Source organism: Corvus kubaryi, unplaced genomic scaffold (genome assembly GCF_017639235.1).
Source record: "Corvus kubaryi isolate FWS band 111438036 unplaced genomic scaffold, C.kubaryi_AGA036_p1.0 138, whole genome shotgun sequence".
In the NCBI taxonomy this organism is placed as follows: Eukaryota; Metazoa; Chordata; class Aves; order Passeriformes; family Corvidae; genus Corvus; species Corvus kubaryi.
The window spans coordinates 9,270,609-9,291,170 of record NW_024580672.1 but is presented as its reverse complement, the minus strand read 5'-3'; the positions used below and the strand labels follow the sequence as shown (position 1 = coordinate 9,291,170).

Genomic DNA, 20,562 nt, shown 5'->3' with positions numbered 1-20,562 from the left:
GACATTTCACATAACTGAAAAAAAAAAAAGTTCCTTTTGCAATTTTGGACAAAAAATATAGCAACAAAATTTCATTTTTAAGATATCCTAAGGACAAGAATGCAATAGAAGGTGTTTCCATGCTGCTTGTAAAGGCAACAGGCACAGAAAAAGTTTAGAAAGTCTAGTGCTTTAAATATCTGGAAGGTGGAGGCCTTTCCCACACTCCCTGTAAGAGAGATTAGGCCTGAAAAAGTAAGCTGTTATTAGTTACTGAATTGCCTTGTCTGCCTTAGTAAGGCAATAAAGGATTCACAGCTGCTTTTGGCAGCAGTGGGTCGTGTTCCAAAAGGCATGTTCCTGGTGAGGAACCAGGGCAGGCAGAGAAGCCCCCAGGCCGGAGCAGGCAGGTTTTTGGGCGGTGGCTGCGGTGGCCCCATCACTGCAAGCAGGGATGTCCCTGCGGTACTGCAGAGGGGCAGCAGCCCCCCTGCCCGGGCACTTTGCAGTGCCATTCACGTCTGCTCTGCTCTGTCACAATTACAGCCACAACACTTCACTCCTGACAAGACTTTACCGTGTTTCTGTTAGCCCACAGCATGTCTGTGGGACACATGGTTATCAATCTGATAAATCTCAATGTGTTGTGTCAGGTTTAAGCACCACCAACTGCTCAAGCACATAAACATCAGCAACTACCAGACGCTCTGTAGTACTTTATATCCGTGCCCTACGCTCTCCTTCTTGATTTTCATTTTAAGAAATCCATTTTCAGTTTCATTGCTCTGGTACCGATAATCAAATGGCAAAAGGTGTTGCCTGACACTGTGTCCAGTGTCCCAAAAAGATAATCTGAGGAAAAGAGGGCAGAACTAAAACCAATATAAGATATTAAAAAAAATTTTTTTAGAATCTATTTGAAACAGAAGGCAATATGGCAAAATTTTACACAGTGTCAATAAGAAGGAAGATATATCTGTAATGTGAGTTTATACGTGTATTTTTCTTCAGTTTTCCTGAAACTAAATCCTAAAATTTAAAAAAAAACAACAAATGATGACTCCAGGAGAGATTTTAAATACAATTTTTTAAAGTGATAGATGAGATAGAGTTAAAACATTCTTTAGACCTAGTTGCAGGTATAATAATAATTAAGCCAGATGATAATACAGGAAAAACAGAATTAATGATTTTTTCTACTCATTGATTTTTTTCTTTGCTTTTTTTTTTTTTGTTGTTGTTGTTTCTAAAAGTATGTTTACAAAGCAAAATTGGAAGAAATGTGTGAACAGTGCTTCTACAGCAGTGACTTTAGGGTGGAGAGAATATATTTTTCTTGTCTCTTTGAAAAAACAATTACAATAATCACATACCAATAAAAACATTTTAGAAATGCAGAAATTCAAATCTGAGTTAAACACATTTCCTCTAGAAATCTACCTCTACGTAGATCTCTAAAACATCATTTGCCTTTGCAGTTAATATTCTGGTAAATGCATCAAAACAAGCCTCAACAAACTTCATTTCAATTTACATTTAATACCCAGGACAGCAAAGCTTTAAAACTTAGTAAGTGATATGATCAGCAAGGGATTTCCTAGCACAGCTTCTCAATACAGAAAAAAACTTACCTAACACAGTCACCATAGATTGATAATAAGAGAACAAAAATGAAAATTCACTTTCAATGAAAAGAATGCTTTTAAAATCTGAAGGCAATCTTCTATTCAATACAATGTTTACCACTTTCATGGTTGAAAGAGAAAACTTGACAGTACCAGAAATGCTTCTGAGCAGGACTTGTTCTTATTCAAAGATTATTTATACTTTTTTTTAAAAAAAAATCCACCGTTATCAGATTACTCCACTACAGATACAGATTCTGATGCCACTTCAAGTGTCTAAATCCCAAAAGGTAGACCCTTCTAACCATGAGTTTCATAGCTAAAATATGATCTAGGCTATTGAAATATGTAATGCCTCATTTTCAGAACTTTCAGTAAAACTGAAGAGTATTGTAACAGAGAAAATTTATCTAAGCAGTTGTGAAGACAATGTGAAGTTCATCCAGATATCACTGAGTGCTAGACATACACATACAGGCTGAGAAAACAGGCTGAGAGCCGGGGCTGTTCAACTGGAGAAGAGGAGACTTTGGGCAGACATTATAGTACCTTCCTGTACCTAAAGGGGCCTGCAAGAGAGCTGGAGAGGGACTCTTTACAAGGGCTTGTTTACAAGTTTTTACTTGTTTTACAAGTGATAGGACAAGGGGGAACGGCTTTAAACTGAGAAAGGGTAGATTCATATTGGACATTTGGAAGAAATTCTTCACTACGATGGGCATGAGGCACTGGAAGAGGTTGCCCAGAGAAGCTGTGGATGGCCCATCCCTGGCAGTGTTCAAGGTTGGATGGTGCTTTGAGCAGCTTGGTCTAGTGGAAGGTGTCCCTGCCCATGGCAGGGAGTAAAGTCCCTTTCAACCCAACCCATTCTATTATTACTACTTTGGCAGGGGAAGCATATAGGACAAGCATACCCAATTCTTAGGGTTTTGTTACCCAAGGAGAAAACCAGAACAGAGGTATAAATCTTAATGGTACTATTGGTTTAACTGCCACTTTGGTAGCCAAGTAATGAAGGACTAGAGGTTCAGCTTTTGAAAGAAAATTTTTGTTTCTAGTTTTCACTATTCTCAAAATAACATCCTCATAAAACCCTGCCATCAAAACTACTGGAGACATACCTTCTAAAGTAAAAATAGAAGTCTGAAAATCTTTGCTTGAAGACTTCTATGACAGACATAAAATGATAGGAAAATCTCAGTGTGTGGTTTTCTCTCTACTGCTGGCGCATTTATATTGAATTACTGAGTTTCCCTAAGACTACTTCACAGGTGGGGAAGTGATCTCCAAGCAGAGGAAAGCTGATCTGAAGGAGTATTTCTTAAACAGAGTTTTGCCTTAAGACAAAATTGCTAGTGGCATGCAACATTATTTTCTGTATGTTTTAATTAGCCAGAAAATAATATGGAACAGCTGCAGAAAAAAAAAATTAAAAGATTCACATAGATTCTCTTTTTAGGCTTCGTAGACGACAATAGCTAAGAACACCTCTTTGGGTGGCACAGGGACCAATCTTCAATGAAACAATTTTCAGTCTTACGCTCAGATGTTCTATCTACTAGTACAAGAGGCAGGAACAGCTGATCTGCAAGATACAAAAAAGATCGTGTTTAAAAAAACCCAAACACCAAAAGCAGGAGCACAGTGCACTGAAAACTATTTTCCTATTCAAGTTATGTGAGGGAGGAGTCAGGCAAAGATGAGCATGGAATGAACATTCCCTTTCGCCTAAAGTCATTATTTAACTAAAAAGTTGTTCTTTAAGGAGGCATGAAATGAGGAGCCTTTGTGAAAAAAAAGCAGATTGTGTTCCTATCTTAGACAGCTACATTAGTCTCTGAATACACCACTGACTTTGGAGATTCTAGAATTCTAATTTTAGCTTTATTAGGTGCCAAAATTATAGAACATGAAGAGGGATGTTTGAGTAATCACATGATGGAAACAGCTTTGTCTGACTAGCTAGCCTCAACATTCTGAATTATGGATCAGCATTACCTAAATAAAGCCCTTGGCATCATCAGCTCCAAATGATCCTGGAGAGATACATTAGATTGTTGCATGAGACACAACTCCCCTTGTCCTAATAAGCAAGGACTGCTAATATTTCAGTATACATATTTATCTGCAAATAAAGGTCTTAAATACCATCTCAGAACTGTTTGGCAATATACACTATTTTTCAATTTAGATAATAATCTGTAATTCTGAATATCTCCAGTTACAAACCATAAATCTTAAAATGTCTCTACATATTTTCAAGTTTGTCCTCTGGAAAATTTAGTTCAGACTTATATTAAATAGTTATCTTAAAAAACAAACAAACAAAATGTTTGTTCTGGTTTGTGCACCTAGCAGAATAAATTTCTACTAACCTTACTTGCTTTATAAAATCTGAGATAATAAAAACCAAAATAATTTTTTTTGTTATACAATGAGTCAGAATGCTCTGCCTTTTTTTTCTATTGGAACAATAGGAACTGATTGGAGACATAACCCACAACTTTTACTAAAATACTTAACATTACAGAAGCAAATATACCCAGTGGTTTCAAAGATGGAAAAAAGAACATCAAGATATTTTATTCTCATTTCAGCAGATATGTGCTTCTGAATAAAAGGCAATTAAGAAGACATCGTTCAAAACAATTATTTCTTACAAAAGTATGTTAGCTATTGTTCAGTTGGTTCCCTTTAACTTTCATCTCATCTTTTCATCACCATGTAAAACTTACTTATTTACATGAGATTATTTTTCTTCTTTCCAGATAATAATAAATAAACCAAACCCAAATCCAAACATTTCCACTCCAAACCTCCCTTACAGTAAAAAACTTTTTCTTATGTTCATATGGAATTCATGTGATTCAGTTTATGCCTGTTATCTCTTATTCTGCCACTGGGCACCACTGAGAAGAGTAGGAGTTCATCTTTGCACTCTCCAATTAGATATTTATAAACACTGATAAGGTCTTTCTGAGCCTTCTCTTTAAGCACCCACATCTTTAACAGAGAAGATTAGACACACAGGACAAATTGCCTCCAATACCTTTTTGATATCAGAACAACAAAAAAGGAAGTTAATCTTCTAAGTGAGGCAGAGTACTTTAACATCTATAAAACTACTATTAACAGCAAAGGAGCTTGCCTACAAGGAGGTCACCACAAGAGCAGAGTCAGGCTCTTCAGGGTATTGCCTGGTGGAAGGACACAAGACAACAGATGTAAGCTGGGACACAAGATTCCAGCTGTCTATAAAGAAAAGAGTTTTTGCTCCAAGAACAGTCAGGCATGGCAACAGGTTGCCCCAGGAGGTGGTACTGCCTCTGTCCTCAGGTGCTTTCCAGACCAGACTGGGAAAACCCTGAGTAACCTGGCCTGACTTCAACACTGACCTCTTTTTGAGCAGAGGGCTGGACCAAGATACCTCCTGAGGTATCTTCCAACCTGACTTTATTGTATGAGCCTATAATCTATGACAGAAGTATTCACAATTCATTCTAAAGGAACAGAATAAGGTCGGCGCTAGCTCTACCACTGTTAAACCAAAAAAAAAAAAAAAAAAAAAAAAAAAAAAAAAAAAAAAAAAAATCCAGTCAAAACACCCCATATCTGTGTTCTAGAAATACACACAATATGATCACAAATAACACACTGTATGGGAATAAGAAAAAGGGTCTTAAAGTAGAGGTAGGTAAGAGAAAGAGATGTTAAATGCTAATTCTGTAACAATTTTTACACACACAGCAAGAGACAAAATGGTGCAGGAAACAACACTTTTCATAGACTCTATTATCTTGCACACTGCATATGCTGCAGATTACAGATTCTTACACTTTTAAGCAAGCCTAGACAAAAAAGTTGTATTACCCACAATATAAAAAATCAACATCCCATTCTGAGAGAATTAATCTCTTCCCACTTTCAATGTGACTAGGTTTGGTTTCCACAATTATACTTCTTGTTGCTCAACAGTTGTTTAACAAGTCAGAGGCAAGAAGTGTGCTCAGACCTCTCCTCGTCCAATACCATGTCTGGCTTCTCAGACATTTCAGTGGAAGCAGGTGCAAGTCTTTCAAAAGTGAGTTAGAGTGCACTGCGCAGATTTAATAACTGCTTCCCCAACAGATTAAGGTGCTCCTGGTGCTCTAAAAAAATAAATGAGAAAACTGAAGTTCTCTATCAATCCCTTGGGTCAATTACACAGATTAGAGATGGAATGATTCAAAGCATGATGAGCCTGTCTTTTCCATTCTTATCTTGATTATTTTAGCATGAAAAGAGTTGGTTCTTGCTAAAGGTGGAATCAGCTCAACTACAGCTGACCTAGACAGCTACATAAAATTACAGAGTTCTCCAAGTCTTTTCTGATTAAGAAAGGAAACAGAGGATGGACCTTGGTGTCTGGTGCAATCTTGCTTATTTGCAGAGTTAAAACTCTGCTTTTCTTAGCACAACAAATCACAAGCAAGCGATAGTTTTCTGTTCCTTACTATTCCCCTTCATCTACCACTCCATCTAAAAGCTCTCACAAAGCAGTGTCTGAATTCACACTTCAAGTAGTCATTTACACAAGGTCATAAGCATTTGGTTCATTTTTCACTTTTGTGCCGTTTTCTCATTTTTCTAAGAATTATTTCAGCAAACCCTCTCAGCTACATGTATTGCTATTTTACTGAATCACATACCTTTGTTCCGATGCTTCTTAAATGAAAGACAGTAGCTAACCATCTTCAGTTAGCATCGTTACAAATAGAGTTTAAATTATTCTGTCATCCTACCTATGTGTGAAAAATAGTGACCCCATGCTTCTTCAGTGAATATTTAAAACATAACTTTACGTACTAACAGGTATTAGGTAAAAGACAGGTGCTTTGCCTATTTTTCTGTCTGTCCACTTATCCAACTACTCTCTGTGACTGTAGTAGCCAAGAATTGCACTGACTGGATCCATTTCTACTTTTTACTCTGAAGGTGCAAGCAATGAAAACTATGACCACTCTTCTATGACACTTCTGTTACATGAAATTGTTCCTTTGTTAGCTTTCCAAAGAGATAAATTTATCCCCCAATGGGATCCTACTCTCACTGTCAACAAATTCAAACACACTGTACAATAAAGGAATAGAGGTCCTTTCTAGAGTGACAAGAACTAGCTCACACAATCCTGTGCTGTGCTATGTTAATACTCTCACATTAATCTTTCTGACAAATAGAGAGGAAAGACAGCATATACACCAAGATTATATAGAAAAACATAAAACCAAAGGTTTCAATTTAAGAATTAAAATAGCAGGGTGATATTTAAGGCATGCATACTGTCTTCCATGAAAAAAACATTCACAATGCTTGGGGGAAAAAAAATCAAAGCAAAAAGAGAAAGAGAGGAATAAAAGTGAGCTTGTTACTTTATAAAAGCAAATAGCAAGAAACTCAAACTGAACAAACATTATTTCTTACAGTAGGGTCAGAAATGACTGAACACAGAATTCATATCAGATGACCACAAATGAAGTGCAGGGAAAAAGATGAGCATTTGCCACAGTGAAGATGCTCTAGTTTCTCATATTAAAAAACTGAGTATGATGAGCATGCAAGATTAACTTAAAGGTCAATTTTGGGTATCTTATATTTTATAATGGCAGATAGAATTTCTCCTTTGCACCATGGACATTTTTCGATTTCTTTTCTTCACCCTACACTGTTCTCGATATAAGACAGTCAGGGCAGGCAGACAACATCTATTTAAATATTTGGCCAATGTTCCGGGATTAAAACCTTGTCTTAAGGCTCTGCACTTCTCCCTGACTTCTAGTGCTGGTTCAACATCAACACCACAAGATTATCACATTCCTATAGCATCCATGGTTTTCTCCAGGAAATGGCTGTCACTGGTACAGATTGTTAATTTCTAACCTGAGCGACCTGTTAACACATGGCTGTAGATGGATTTCAGACACCAATTATATGGATGATAAAATGCTGGCTTTTCAAAACAAGGCTCTACAGTTGAGCCCTTTCCACACACTGCTGATGGCCAGCTATTGATTATTCACAGCAGAAAGCTCAGCTCTTCCACTGACAGCCAGTCTGAGCCCCATCTATAAAGTCAAGCCCAGTAAATCAAACCAGACTCAGTTCTTGAGTTTTCTGCGCCAAATGAAGATCCAATGAAGGGCAAAGAAGGCCATACTTAGAAATGCAGTGCAATGTACAATCATTTTCTGGTCTGTGAAAGAGATGAGCAGGAAAACAGATGGCACTGGGCTCTGCAGGCAAAGACACTTTTACACTGGTGTCATATGGAGAAATTGGATTACCACACAATAACAAGTCCAATAAGCACAGATTATGAGTGTAGGATAGAAAGTAATTTACCACTAGATTAATCCCAGACATTCCTCTTACCTAGACTGCATTAAAACAGGAACATCTATCTTTCCACCCTATTGCTCAATGTTTCATATTCTTTGCACCCCCCAGAAAGAACAGTACATGAATTTTTTTGTTATATTCTATTTACTCTCTACTAGCCTCTCCAAAATAAGTTTCACATGCAGCTGATTAAACATATTTGGCAAGAAGGTACCACAGTATTTTTAACTTCTCTGCATTTTCACTGGGAGATAATGTGGATCTATAACTTGAGCACATTAAGTAGCTACTCTTAGACAAACACACAGAGTACACCTTACTTTGCCAGATAGGATCTGAGGTCACATCAATGCAAGAAAACTCTGGAATATTAGGCCAAATTAAATCTAAAATATTGATCTATGTGTACAGATATTTCTTAAGAAATATGATGGCCATTCAGTGAAATACACTGAAGGGAGAGACGACAGAAGTGTTATATATGTATTGAATTAATAAGATTTAAATAAAAATTTAACTTTGAAAGGATTGTCTAGTTACCTTGGAGGAAAACCATTTATAGCTCCTCCCATTTCACTCAGCCTTCCCAAACTCATTCTCTTGACATTAAATAAGAAGAAACTAATGTATAAAATTTCAAATAGGGAAAATGTTTTCCTTATTACCTTAACAATTAGATGGTAATATTAACTTTTCAGAGCCATTCCACATTAAACAGGAATGTATTAAAGCTAAGTAGGTATTTACTCAGCAGCAAAATTTAAATAAGTTAGATACTAAAGGTCAAGATGAAATTATTTCATACTTGGATACTTATCTAACTAACTGGAAGGTAGAATTTGTATTCTGAGGAATCCTGAAGCTCCGGTAGTACAATAAATTAGTTCACCTAGGAAGTAAATTCCTCAGATAATTTGTACAAGGGGAAAGAAGTTTTCCCCTAGCCCTTTGTTAAAAAAAAAAATAAATAAAATAAATTTCCATTATGTTAGGTGAAATAAACTCCACTACTTATACAGATTTCCTGCTGCCAGCATGGTAAATTCTGCCCTACAACTCAGATTCCTGGAACCTGTAGTTCTCTTAGTTAGGAGTAGGAAGACAGTAATTCTATTAAACATAATCAACATTTTCTCAGGTAATATTATGCTGAAATAGTGTGTGGACAGGTACATTCCCTCCAAAAGTTTCTCACCAATCCTATGCTGATACCTAAAATTTCTTCATGCCTTACATAAATACATTTTAAAGTGCTAAGAACAAGCTCACCTCAATTACACACTACAATACATTTAAACCACTGTACGTGAGGCACATTCTCATACAGAAGATGTCTCATTCAATAGCTACAAACCCAAAACTTAATTCTGAGTCTTACCCAAAGCTCCTGTATAACAATTCACAGTTGGTTGGAGCTTTGGTTGCTCCCTCTGTTTCAAAAAGATAAGATTACAATAAGATTGAAAAAATAAATTGAATCATACTATCCACATCAAAATCAACAAAAGAAAAATTATAAAGAACCTCTTGCTATTAATAACTGTGCACAATTAACACATTCCGTGGGACCGGGATCAACAGCACATGACTGAACAGACAACGAATGTGTCAAAATACTAATGCACATGTAATACACCATATGCAGAGACAACTGATATTTTTTGATTCATAATTTTAAAAAATTAGTCTGCAATCTTAGCATTCTTCTTTTTCTGAACCTTTTTAGCAAGGAATAATTTATAGATAAATGCAAAATCATCTTGATCGAAGCAAGACCTGTGATTTAAGACCTATGTAATTATTTCCTTCCTCATATATATATATATAAATTATTATTTCCATTTAATAAATGAGAATACCATAGGATCACAAAAAGTAAATTAGAAACAGCAGAGTAGCCCATATTTTTTATTTATAGTATGAAGTAATATGATCACCTTGTACAGGAATAAACATGTTAAAACATGTTTGGTATTATTACACTATTGGCTGAACAGTTAATTGCCTTAATCCGTAAGTTCGGTATTATCTGATTTTTTTTATTTTTAAGGCAATTTTACACACTGAAAATTAGAGTTTTTACAAAAACAAAACAAAATGCTTTAACAGCATTTCCTTCTAGTGCAAGCTAGCACAGATTTAAATATCTCCCAGCAGGCAACACAGAGCTCTGTTCGATGCTCGTGTACTTCTATTGGCTTCCATTTGATTAAAGGAAACTGCTTCACTACAGAAGCAAAGTAGAACAATTCCTTGGAGTATTACAGCACCATGTTCTGTGTGTGTGACCACACAAGGATTTAAAAGAAGAATGATACAGTGCTCTTTTCAGAATATCAGATTATCTAACTTCGAGTAATGACTATTTAGTGAAGATTTATATTATTTCCATTTTTTAAAGCTCTATGCATAATTATCATAACAGCTCTCTTTTCAGGACAAATTTAGTTTTGAAACTTTTCTATCACTGGCACTATTTCTACTCTCAGGATACAGGAGATAAAGTACAAACATAAAAAGCCAGCCATCAAACATTTAAATAACTGTCTTAAACTTCCATAATTTTGCAGAGGGGGTATTTAAAAAAAGAGTGAAAATAACACAAATGTTCAGCTCTCTAACCTGCTAAGGAGGCCTAACCTCTCAGGAATGTTTGCAGTGTACAGGCATGGATCTTACTTTAGGCTCCAGAAACTTGGAGCTAAGATAAGAATGCATCAGAGTATGAAAATAACAAGCTTTTTGTTCTTCTTCATCCTCCAGTGCACATGTCAGATTTTGAATTTAGAAAACCCTAAAAGCACAAAAAAGTCTATGCATTTTGAGGATATTTCATTACTCTACTATAGGACAGGAGGGAAAATACTATAGCCAGAAAATCAATGATACAAAGGTTGCCAAAACTACTAAGAGACTTCACATTCTATAGTACAGAACAAAATCAAAGCCATAAAAAAAATTTCTCTAAATTAAGCAGATAGATTTAAAAATCCCCAAAAAACACCATCTAAGTAAACCGAACTATTTATTTACAGAATAAACCAAAGGTAGCATGTGATGCAAAGGAAGCAGAGTCGTATCTTTGTGAGGCTGAAATAGCCTAATATTTGGGGATTAGGTCTAAAAGATTTCTGACTGTGGCAACCTAGGAAAAAAAAACCCTTGAATGTTTATTTTTATATCACATCTCAAGAATCTAGCACTAGAAAGTGTCAAAGTTGACAATTGAAAATTATTTTCTATCTTAAACTTGACAGTGTTTACCTTTATAAACAGTGCAGTGGAAAACACAGTGCTGTGAGAATTAATGTGAGTCCAGGCTGGAAGATGCTCAAGAATCTGGCTGTTATAAGATATGAACTTCATTCATCCTGAGAATTACCTACATGTCCTTCATATATGACAAGGTCACAAAATAAAATATTTCATTACAATATCTGTGTAAGGCTTAATTGAAAGAATTTGTTTATCTAGAAACAATAAATAGCAAATTCTGAAGTTCCAGTAAAAATCTAATTTTTAAAAATTTTGTGTTACAAACTATTGTTTGCAAGGCTTGACTGCCTTTATTTAATAAGGTCTGCTTACTGTATAAAATGCAGTGAACAGCTCAGCTGAGTAATACGGCATTTTTGTGGCTATGATTTTAACTAGTTAAGCCACGGAAACAGATGACAGCTACTTTATTTTTAATCTTACTGCTGAAGTAAAGCTGTAAACTTTTTCCTTCCAGAAATAATCCGCAAACTGATTGCTGTCAACTGATTGCTGGAGGGAAAGTCTGATAACCATGGAGGGTGGAGACAGGAAAGACAAGCTCCCTCCTTCCATGTGTAAATACCTTTCTACAAAAAAAGGGAGCTAAATCTTATATAATCTTTGTAAATTAAAGATCTATTCCGCGTGAACTTTTAAAAAAATGTTCTTTATAGTATCCAGCACTTTTATTCAGGAAAAGCTACATCTGACTAGACTTTGTTATCAAAGAGACATGATGTTATTCAAGTGTTCTGAATGAAACCCTGTTTCTTTGTTCCTTAAAAATGAAAGCATACCTTGTAAGAGCTGATTCTGGATTCTGAGGGATATAGTCTGCCCTTTAAAAACTTCAAACATGTTTATACCAAAATTCAAACCCTTAGCAGATTTCTAGGTCTAAAATATATTATTCCTATACCATTAATTTGCAGAACACCTACCTGCCTTCAGAGAGTGTAATGAAGATCATTAGTAGCTATAAGGAATTTTTATGTTGTAAACACTATATAAATGCTAAATTATGACAAGGATAGAAGTAGCCCAGTTTATCTTCATCCAGAAACTAAAACGTTATGCTTGTATTTGAATTACCTTATCAATTCATGTCTAAAATCCAGTATCTCTACTAACTGATATTTTGCCATTTATCAAAACAATCCCTGTTTATTTCCCCAATTTCCTATTGTAATCCCCCTAATATCTTGCTTCAATTTTTTTTTTTTCAGATATCCACTAAGATCCCATTGTAAATAAATACAATCTTAGAACATACATTTCTGTTATCAATTTCTGGGGGAAAAAATGTTTACCATTTGCAGTTAATAAAGAATTAAATTCAACACCTTTTTTTACCTCTTTAAACAGTTTTTAGGATGACAAAATGTAAGACTTCACTTGCAGAGACTTAAATGTCACAAAATGGTTGGTTAGCAATCTGGAAAATCGTAGTAGGAGAATGTTGCTGTTGTCCGCAGAGACGGTGCAAAGAACGCCACGGAATTCCAGTCCAGGATAGAACGGGATCATTTAATTAATTATCATCTCATATATATAACTTGGTTTGCAATAGAGAAATGACATTATTGGGTGCTTGACCATACCTCCCAGAGTGATTGGCTGAATGCTATGACACCCATTTCAAAATATTTTCTTCAGTGTGGACAGCAAGGCTATACATAACAAGTTTGCACCTGTGAGATAAAGTCTTGGTTTACAAGATAGCAAACTGTTTCTCAGCTAGTTTGCTTGAGAACAGAGACTTTCACAGGAGGCAAGCAGGAAAATTTCTCTGCTAGCTTTTTTAGCATCCATAGGAAAAAATATTAAACTATTTTCACCATTGTTCTGCAGATAATGTGTAACATTTTACTTAATAACTACATCTGCACCTTTTACAACCTCAGTTGAAAAGGATTTGCTCTACCTTTGCTCTACAAGTTAAACAGATGTACACTGTTAACAGGAAGTTTTACAACAACAAAAAGAAGAAAAAACAAAAGCAATTATTTTCTGAAATTCAGATGATGAGCATATGCATTTATATTGATTTTGGAAATAAAAGTAAATGTTAGAGCTGCATACTTGCACAGGTGCCCATTCACAATTTTTCAATTCCCACCTCTTCACTGCAGCTTAGATGCCAAGAGTCATTTCTTTCCAAATTCTGGAGGCATCCTGAGAGGCCTTAGCATCACACAGAGAAGCAAAATTCTCCCATTTTTCTGATGGAGTTCCTACAGAATGTGAATTCAGAATCAAACTGCAAAGACCAGATTGCTTCTCAAAATCAGTGTCAAGGTATTAAGTTGAAAGTACAGTTAGCTCATCACTGTTCCTAGGACATCGTATCCTGATTTCAAGGAGGAAAAAGTAGAGAGTCATCATTTTCAGTATTTTAAGTGCTATCTTAGCAGTATTCTGTAAATGGAAAGCCATTTGAAGAAAAAGTTCCTTTTCATCACTCTTCTATGTGCACACACAAACAAAATATATATTTTTAGCTAAAAGCAAGATATCGGTCACTTGCTAAACCAACAGAAAACTCCTTCCCTTCAAGCGATATTGAATAAATTTTCCTGCAACAAAACATCTTGATTCTAGACCAAACTTAAACCATCTGAGCTTAAACACAGAGCACTGAGTCTCACCCTAGAAATCTTATGTATTGTTTGCAATGAGGGTATTTCAGTCTCTTTTCTCACTGCTGCTGGCAAAGCAGGTGAGTGTGGATAGCAAGAGAAAATATGGAATAAAGAAGCAATTTTTCTCAAAAAATATTTCTGCTATTTGAAGAAAGCATAAAAAAGCCCTTGCATTTTTTAACATATGGTAACTCAATTGCTTCATCTGAATGAAAGGCCATTTGGCTTCAAAAACTTCAGCTATAGAGCAATTAATTCACCTCTACTTTGCAATCAATTTCAAGATTACACATTTCAAATTCCCCATAACTATAACAAGCCCTGAGGTTCATTCTCCCTATAAAAATGAGGTGGGGAAATAAATGTAGTGCAAAAAAACTGCGATGCCTGTGTGACATACAAAATAGTATCTTGCCTGTGTCAAACATATGGTATGAGTAATTCACAGTCATACACTCAAACAGACCAAAAGACAACTGTCAATTGGTGCTATTAAACCAGAACAAGGAAAGATGGTGAAGCAATACTTTTATCTGTTAATTTTCCCAGCCACACAGCAGTAGTAAAATCATTACTGATGTTATGTTACTAACCATTACTACTAACAATTACATTATTACTAATGAAGCATGAAAGTGAGGTGAAATGGAAAGTGGTGGAATTGCTGGGCTCAGAGGATTGTGATCCGTGCCACAAAATTCATCTGGGAATGTTACTAGTTGTGCACTCCTGTTGACACTGGGGCCATTTTCTTTAAAGACCAGAATAATGGGACCGAGGGCACCCTTGGCAAGTTGGCAGAGCATGTGAAATAGGGAATAGTTGTGTTAAAGGACCTCAACAGGCTGGAGAAATAAAGTCCAGCAAAAGGAAATACACATTCCTAACCAAGAGGGGAATAACTGTGTGCACTGGTAAAAGTCTTGGGACCAACCAAGGGGAAAGAGCTGGGCATGAAAGGATGGGGGGAGGTCCTGGTGGGCAAGAAGTTGAACATGACTCAGCAAAGTGCCCATGTAGCAATGAAGGTCAACACTCTTCGTGTCAGGAAAAACAGTCCCAGCAAGCTGAGAGGGATGATCCTTCCCCTCAGCACCAGCAAGATCACATCTGGAATATTGCCTCCTGTTCTGGGCTTCCCAGTACAGAAAGTACATGGACATACTGGTGTACATCCAGTATGTACATCCAGGACACAGAGAAGATATGGATCTTGGAGCATCTGTCATATGAAGAAAGGCAGGAAGAGCTGAGTTACTTTAGCCTGGAGAAGGCTCAGGAGGGATCTTAATCAGTATTTATAAATACTTGGTGGAAGGGAGAAGCCAATCCTTTTAAAAGCAAATATTATGGGAAAGAAAATTCAGAATCCACTCTCTCCAGATTTCAGTAAAGAATTTGATATGGTATCACCCAGCAATTATTTACTGAATTGGAAATATAAGCATAACACAAAAATAAAGTTGATATAAATGTGACAAATGATAACATAGTGAATGGACTTCTTCAAAATCATTCTTCACTCTCATTATATGTCTGTGAACATGGTGAAAAGCAGAGGTGTTTTGATAAAAACTGGTTATGGGAAGCCCTCTTGATACAGGGGAGGTTCTCACTAACCTACAGAAGAAATTGGAGGAGCATCTGCACAGGCGTATTAGAAATGGCAAAACCTTTAGCAACTCTTCAAAGCCACATGATTACTAACAGCAGAATTTCTGTGATTATTTCTGTGATGGTCTCTTATCATTTGAGAGCAACACAAAAAGAAATCACACACCCATGTTTACTACTAACAGATTAAACCAACCTGGCATATCTGTAAATGAAACTTGATATTCACCAGTGTCTGACCAAATACTTTCAAAAGACCAGGTGGAGAATTAGCATTTTTATTCAAGACTTAGAGCAAACGCTTCAGGTACAAGGTTCAGAAGTCAGGAGAACCAAGTTAACTACCCTCTGTATCTTCCTATTTATTCTGTTTTGCCAGACAGACTAAAAGGTGCTTGCTCTGCTTGTTTGATCCTAGCACAAAAAAGCTGAGGAAGGCACATGATCGATGTTTATAATTTATTGAGGGCTACCCACCAAGGAAGGAGTTGGTTTTAAATAACAGTCTTGAGAGATTAAAAATTAGGAATCAGAGAATATATTTAGGCTGAAAGTTCAAAGAAAGCTCTAAGCATTAGGAGAGAGGTTTTGAAATACCTTTCCAGAAAGAGCAAGAGGGCAATGTACTAAAGGTAAGACTGTGATGACTTTATGACTGGAATTAGATAAGATTGTTGTCTAACTCAGAAAGGTCTTTTCTTCAGCCCTGAATTACTATGGTGATCAACTACTCCCTGTTCTGCTCCCCTCCTTCCCAGACTTCTTGTTCACACTATTCCCACTGAAGTTCAGCTGGGGCTATGAGAGGACTTCATGCAACTTTTTATCTCTAAGAAAAAAACAATCTTAAGACTTAAACTCCTACCCCTCTAGTTTAAATGGTTTTATAGAATATTGCATCAAAGCAGATGACTAAAAGCTCTCCTTGAGATCAAAAGATTTAATCAGTAGCTAAACAGAGCAGTGCACTGCAAACATAGTGAAATGAAATTGCCTCATTGGGTCTTCATTAAATATTTGTCCTCCTTGCCAGTTTGATGGATTCCTGCTTACTATATAAACAGCCAAAGAAGGAATTTGATTCTACTCAAAGCATATACACCTCAAACACTGTCACTATTCAGAATCTTGGAATTTAACCTGTTAGGACGTACAACTATCCCCACCCATCACAATGTGGTACTTTTATGTTAATCTTTGAACAACCCATTCAGAACTTTTCTATGGCAGTGCGTAAAGCAAAAACAGCTACAGAAAATAGAGAGGGCATGTTCACATGGCTACAGCTACTGGCCAGTTGTCACGTAGTTATTTGTATAGCAGTAAGTGAACACTGAGCAATGCTGCAGACAACTAACTCTTCTCCATTCAGCTCCTTTCAAAGCTATGTCCATCAATAAACAAGCATCACTGTGGTTTCCTGACCCAAAGAGCATGCTCAGCCTGCTGCAACTGTTGAAAAGGTAGGCAGGTCTGTCATTCACTGAAGTCACCAAGCCCACAATCCCTTCTATCAAACACAAGTCAAGATTGTAAGGCCAATAAAGTCTGGTGAGTGTAAACACATTTACCCACCTCCCTCTGGCTGACAATTTATTTTTTTTCTCATTTTATTTCAGAAAAGAAGCAAATGCTTTTCCAATATAAGTTGATCCAACACTTGACAGCCAAACAAAAATGTACACTGGACCGAAATTTAATCAGTGACATATATTCAAACACCAAATCAGAACTTCCATGTTTTACTTACAAAGCCAAAGCACTGGACAGAACAATGACAGTTAAACAGAAAAAAGTATTTCTATTATAATGGTATCTTAGAATGAGAAATGTTCACCAATTAATAAACTTCAGCCACTTTCTGGACTAGTGTCCATGACAGCATTTCCAGTTAGAGACAGAAGATTTGGAAAAGAAAACAAATTTTTTCTCCTGTTCCAAGTTCAAAGATGAACTCCACTTTTATTGACTGTAATTTGACCTCTACCACCTCTTATTCTGTGACAAACCAAATTCTCAACAACTGAATCTCTTTTAATTGATTGGTTATAGTCTAGACCAAGGATCCCACCTTAAATGCAATAAAAATGCTGTATATGTGAGTATGATTTAGTTTAACAATCACCTGCATTCTTGGATTTGACAGAAAGACTTGATTTCAAAATGTTTTTCCCCATCTGACTAGTCTCCTTTTAAATTCTTGTCTTTTTATTTCTGGCTTGGGCTTATTTTTTTCTCCCTTATTTTGTTGCTGTAGAACTGTGATATGAAAACTACTGCATACAGGCTTGCTTTCAAAGTAAGCATATTGAGTGGTTAGCCTGGCTCGTATGTTCTTGCTTACCTCACAGATTTCTGTGTTATTATTAGTTTCTTCTACTAGCATAGCAGTCTTTTGCCACACACATACACACACTTTTACAATAAGCTCACAGCTTATGAAACTTGCAAATCACACATGCTGTCAAAGCACATAAACTCCTTAATTCCTTCATTCTGAGGCAATGTACAGGATCCATCTATAACACATAACATCTTTTTAATCAAAAAGCAATATTTTTACGTAAGTGGAACAAAAGAACTTAATAATATTTGCCATTTACAGTATTGTCAAAAATATGTTAGGCAACTAAAGCAATTAACCCCAATCTAAATTAGTTCCATTTGCAATGACAAAACCTCAGTCTACTTTCACCAGCAACAAAAGTAGTGAAATATATGAAAATCCACTAATGTCACAAAACTAAAGTATGAATAATTTCTGCAATATGAAACCATTATCTCATCAGACTAAAGCAAAAATCATTTTGCATTTTATGAAGAGATACCTGGCACAGGAATAACACAAACATCTTACTGAACAGTAGGTCACCCCAGTTCAGCTCATTTAGCAGGCAAGTGTCATGAACTATTACAGTATTGCCTTAGAGGCAGTAAGTGAAATTCTTGGAAGTAGCTTATGACATTTTTTAAAGCTTTTTTCCAAAGGGTGGAAATAATCAAAGCAGACATCACACAGATTTTAGTTGCTGTAGTTGAGAAAGTCAACATTTTCACTGGAAGTTGTGCTATCCCTTGTCCAAGTTTTCCCCATCCTGTATGACAGAAAATCTGGGTTTGTACATACTAAAAACAGAAGGTAAAACAGCCTAGTTATTCTCAGTTTTTTCATGTGTGGCAAAAATAAGAGGACATATGTGATTCTAAAGCACCATCCTTACACTCAACCACCTCCAACTCTGCAAGAGATTTCAGGCTATAATGTGTAAATCATTACTACATGCTCTAATAGTACTTTCTATTTAATCAGGAAAAATCCCCTCTTGAATTACAATAAATAACTACAGTTTTGTTTTAAATGAAATGACGTAGTTTATATCTGACCTGAGTTTCAGTCTTTTCCTAGTGGGAAATATAAATTCAGCATTTGGATACATAATCCTACAGCTCTCAGAAGAAGCCGACTCCACCGCGAACACTTTACATGATTTATAGCTCTCCTCCAGATTCAGATGGCAAGTCTCGGCGGAGCAGGTGCAACGGGGTATTTTTTCCTTCCTTCAGACATCGTTCCCTCGTATGTAAATTAATTAGCAAGTCTTCTTCACTTTCGTGGGGAAGATGAAGCTAATGGAATATCAGCGTTTGGTTTCTCACGAGGAGCGGGTGACCCGGCAGAGGGAGGGAGGGATGGAGGGAGGAAGGGAGGGGGCTCGCTGCTGTTACTGCTGGAACCACAGCGATTTTGACAGCGTCAGCGGCGATAAAGTGCGCCTGGCTCCCGCGCACTTGTGCCAAGAGAGAGATTTTTAAACCACGGGCAGGATTTGGGGGGATCTCTGGGACGCGAAGCGAGCACACCCCGCACACCTCCCGCGGCAACACGAGCATTCCTCTCCCCCCTGCCGGCAAGTTGGAGCTGCCCTGCCCGCCCCACCTGCCCTGCCCCTTTCCTGGCTGCCGGGGGAACGGGCAGCGCGTCCCGACTCCCATTACCTCCTCCGGAGCCATGGAGCGCCGCGGCCGCGGCTCGCCCGGCGCGGAGCAGAGCGGAGCTGAGGGGCCGGCGCTCCCCGCGCTCCCTCACCCGCCGCGCCGCGAGCCACTGGCACAGCCCGCTCCACATAAATGCATTAACAGCAGCCACATCATGATTAATTCATCAGTCCCAGTGACCAGGGGAGGAGGCAGGCGCGGGGGCTGGGGAGAGGCAGGGCGCACGGGACGGTCCCTTCTCCCGAAGTGCGCCCCCGGCACAGGGCTTCGCCCGCGCGGAAGGAGGGAAGGGTGGATGCCGCGCCAGCTCCCGGCTCGCCGCGGGTGCCCGTGCACTGCCCGGTCTGAGGGAGGGCGGGGGGATCCCTGGACAGGTCACCGGGCGGCACCCCGCTCCCGGCCGGCGGGACCGGGGAAGACCGAGGTAACCGTGGGAAGTCGGGAAGGCGCCGCGCCACTAAGCGGGCTGCAGTCACCGCTCCGCTGGACGCGGGAGCATCCTCAGCTCCACGAGAAACGGGCCGCGGGCGGGAGCCGCAGCCCCTCCTTGTCTCCTGGCTGCCAGAGGCCCGCCGGGCGCCTTGGCTGCGGAGCAGAGGCCCGCGACTCCCGAGCTGCCGGCACGGAGGGGCCAGCCGGGCAATACAAGCATCCCGGGCATCCGTGTGGCCGTGATCACGGTAGCAGGACTAAGGTCATTTGCACAAATGCGTCCAAAACCGCCCCTTAGCCTTGTTGAAAACAACTGCTCGGCCACGCGCCAGTTGCTGGAGCCAGGTTTTCCCATGCAACACATCACTGGTGTCCATGTGAGCTTGCCTTGGTCTGCTGAGGCAGCAACACTGGCTCCTTCCTCAGACCCCCGGCACAGAGCTTTGCTGCCCTCTCTTCTGAGGGCGGTGCCGGTTTCTTCAAATACTATTTGTTAAATTAGCAGTACGCTGGACTTTGAGTTTCCTCACAGAAGGGGCAAAAGACCACTCTGACTTGAAGGGTTTCAGAACAGCTGTTAAATGCAGGAGCACCTTTGCATTTCTCTGTCTTCGTTTTCCACTCCAAACCCAGGTAGAAGT

At 38.2% G+C, this 20,562-nt stretch overlaps 1 protein-coding gene and 1 long non-coding RNA gene across 2 annotated transcripts in view; both read right to left on the bottom strand.

The window, feature by feature from the left end:
* The window catches only part of LOC121660077 (heparan sulfate glucosamine 3-O-sulfotransferase 1-like), a 48,813-nt gene extending 28,841 nt beyond the window's left edge, over positions 1 to 19,972 (bottom strand). Inside the window, exon 1 of the mRNA XM_042019055.1 lies at positions 19,490 to 19,972. Within this exon, the coding sequence (XP_041874989.1) occupies positions 19,490 to 19,619 (130 nt within the window). The 5' untranslated portion in view covers positions 19,620 to 19,972. The remainder of the gene's footprint in view (positions 1 to 19,489) is intronic.
* LOC121660078 lies at positions 17,046 to 19,479 on the bottom strand. Its single transcript, XR_006014544.1, has 2 exons — positions 18,878 to 19,479; positions 17,046 to 18,588 (listed from the first exon to the last, which is right to left on the bottom strand). It is a non-coding gene; the product is annotated as an uncharacterized LOC121660078 (long non-coding RNA).
* Positions 19,973 to 20,562: the final 590 nt, after the last annotated feature.